Source organism: Megalops cyprinoides, chromosome 1 (genome assembly GCF_013368585.1).
Source record: "Megalops cyprinoides isolate fMegCyp1 chromosome 1, fMegCyp1.pri, whole genome shotgun sequence".
Taxonomy (NCBI): domain Eukaryota; kingdom Metazoa; phylum Chordata; class Actinopteri; order Elopiformes; family Megalopidae; genus Megalops; species Megalops cyprinoides.
This window is the reverse complement of record NC_050583.1, coordinates 14499886-14502385: the sequence shown is the minus strand read 5'-3', so window position 1 is coordinate 14502385 and position 2500 is coordinate 14499886. Positions and strand designations below refer to the sequence as shown.

The following is a 2500-nucleotide window of genomic DNA, read 5'->3' as shown; positions in this document are numbered from 1 at the left end:
GACTGTTTACTTTGCAACAAACTGTTTGCGTACTGCATCCACGGCCTTTGCTGCCTTACGGGCTGCATCCACAGGCCCATCTGCCTCTGCTGCTGCCATCCCTCCCAGAACTGCACCTCCTACTGCTCCTACCACTGCCATTGCAATGCCTGGCCATGCTGCCTGAACCATTGCCACAAGAGGTAGGCTAGCTTTCAATCCCAGCAATGCACCCCAGAAACACCCAACAACAATGCCAACACTTATTCTGAGGACTTTCTTTAAAAAGCTCTTTCTTGCTTCTTCTTTTACTTTTGCCCTTTCAGCTTCATGAACTTCAGATGTTCCATGTTTCTTCTTCAGTTCTCTTTCTTCCTCCTGTCGAAGTGCTTGTTCTGTCAATTCATACATTTCATTCGTGTAGCAGTTGCCTCCATTTTTCTCCACCATCTTATCTATCTTCTCCAGCAGCTCTGTGACCTGACTGCAATCACTCCTGTTTCTGTTGTTGAAGACATGGTATCCACCTCCACATTTCTGAACAAAATTTTTCAGATCAGAATTCAATTCAATAAACTGCTGAACGGATTTGTTGTTCAGATTGTCCCCGCTTGTGAATAGGACAATAGTGAACCTCAGAGCTTCCACCCCAAACAGCTTGTCAACTTTTTTCATGGCTTCCTTCTTTTCCTCTGTGTATCGATCCAACTTGATCACCAGGAGGAATGCATGGGGTCCTGGTGCAGACAGGGAGATACACCTCAAAATCTCTCTCTTCATCTCTTCATCAGAGAGCTCTGTGTCAAAGAATCCTGGGGTGTCAATCACAGTGACTGGTCTCCCATTAACCTGGCTTGTTTTATTCTCACTCTTACTTGTGACAGAACTGGGGCTAATGCCTTCCTCGAAGTTTCCACCTCCCAGAATGGTATTTCCAGTGCTGCTCCTCCCGTCTCCAGTTTTCCCAAGCAACACAATCCTTCTTTCACTGGAGTCACCAGCATCTGTTCAACAATAATGCCAGACTTAGAGATTATTGGATTTTAAGTACAACTTCCAAAATAAAACGTGTTCTACATTGTCAGTAATTCACTTTATTTACAATGCAAACAACATGTTGAAAGACAATGGTGATGTGCTTGATGTTCAAAGGTGTGTTCAAAGTTACAATACAAACCTTAACATTTTTGCTGCAATAGCTAACTTTAACCTCTGAGCAACCTGTGGCTGGGTAAATGAGGTAATGTGCTGATGCATGTTTCATGTTCAAGTTAAGGTCTGTGTTGAAATGTTTGCACAATGCTAATATTCATCTGATACATTTTCAAAGGAAACTTAAAAGTAAGTGTAAATATAAAAGCTCAGTATAATGTGTCGCATGATCTACGATAAATAACACAGTATCCAGTTTAACTAGTTTAATCGTGCATGTACAGTGATGAGAAAATGCATTAACTGTTCAGATCAGATGTTCAAAATATAAATGCACCCAACAGTTTCAAGAACAGTAGTTTCAACATGAGAACACATCACATCGGAAAACACAAACTGTATTGTACAACTGAGTGAATATGCACATACAGTGTAGCTTTTACTCTTGGACTTTGAATTCACCTGTCAGGCAACTCCCCCATTAGGTGAACCCAAAAGGTAGGTGGGGTAGAGGAGGGAGTTACCAGCATAATGTACTTCACTACAACAGTAGCTAGGTTATTTGAGCCACCTATTTGAAATAATCTAGCTACTGTAGTAGTGAAGTGGACGCTGAGAGAACACGCTAACAGAGATGACATTAACAACGCCAAGCAACCAAGGGACTTTCCAGCCTGAACTAACTTCTCTTCATTTGTGGTCTGTTAAACTTTCACTTTAAAAGCAATCTTGCTACTGCTTCTTCCATACTGTGTCGTCTGTATCAGTGTGATGTCTGTATATTCATAGATTTCACCGATGACAACCTTTCACTTTTTACACTTCAAAAAAGCATTCAGTAAGTTTCTTTGACTTCTTGGAAAATTAGTCAGTGTTTTCTTTTATTTATTACATGCATTGCAAAAGCACTTTGTTCATGTTGAATAGTTTGGTAATGCAATGAATTTTGAATAAAACCACATTCCTCAAACAGGCAAAAACTATCAACAACTTTTCACCCTTTCTTAAAGTGGACAGTTAAACTAATTGTTGATCTGAAATAAGAGGTCAAAATAAAAATATAAATCCAAAAGAAACATACCCTTAGTCAGCTTGTAGTTACTCATCTTTGTGGTGGTGTGGCAGGATCACTGAAGTGCATTGAGATGTTGATGTTTCTGTGTGAAGAATTTCTCCAATGCTTTCTCTTTATGTGAAACTCTGACACCTAAACACGTCCAGTTTGCATCAACCAATCAACTGCTTGTGTTAACCAACAGCATTTCCTTGTGCTTTACATGTATGTGGGTTGAAATCGAAAGCTCTGTAAATTTCCTGCACTAAAAGCATATTCTGTGTATTCTGTGCTCAGGTCCTACTTGTGGAAAAG

The 2500-nt window shown here is 40.1% G+C and overlaps 1 protein-coding gene across 1 annotated transcript; it reads right to left on the bottom strand.

Annotated features, from left to right (window-relative positions):
• Positions 1-333: 333 nt before the first annotated feature.
• On the bottom strand, positions 334-2237 carry LOC118774304 (GTPase IMAP family member 4-like; the record flags this gene model as incomplete). The annotated part of the gene is made up of 2 exons (XM_036523597.1): positions 2213-2237; positions 334-983 (listed from the first exon to the last, which is right to left on the bottom strand). Coding segments are annotated over exons 1-2 (675 nt in total), but the record flags the coding sequence as incomplete, so codon positions are not given.
• Between the last annotated feature and the right edge of the window lie 263 nt (positions 2238-2500).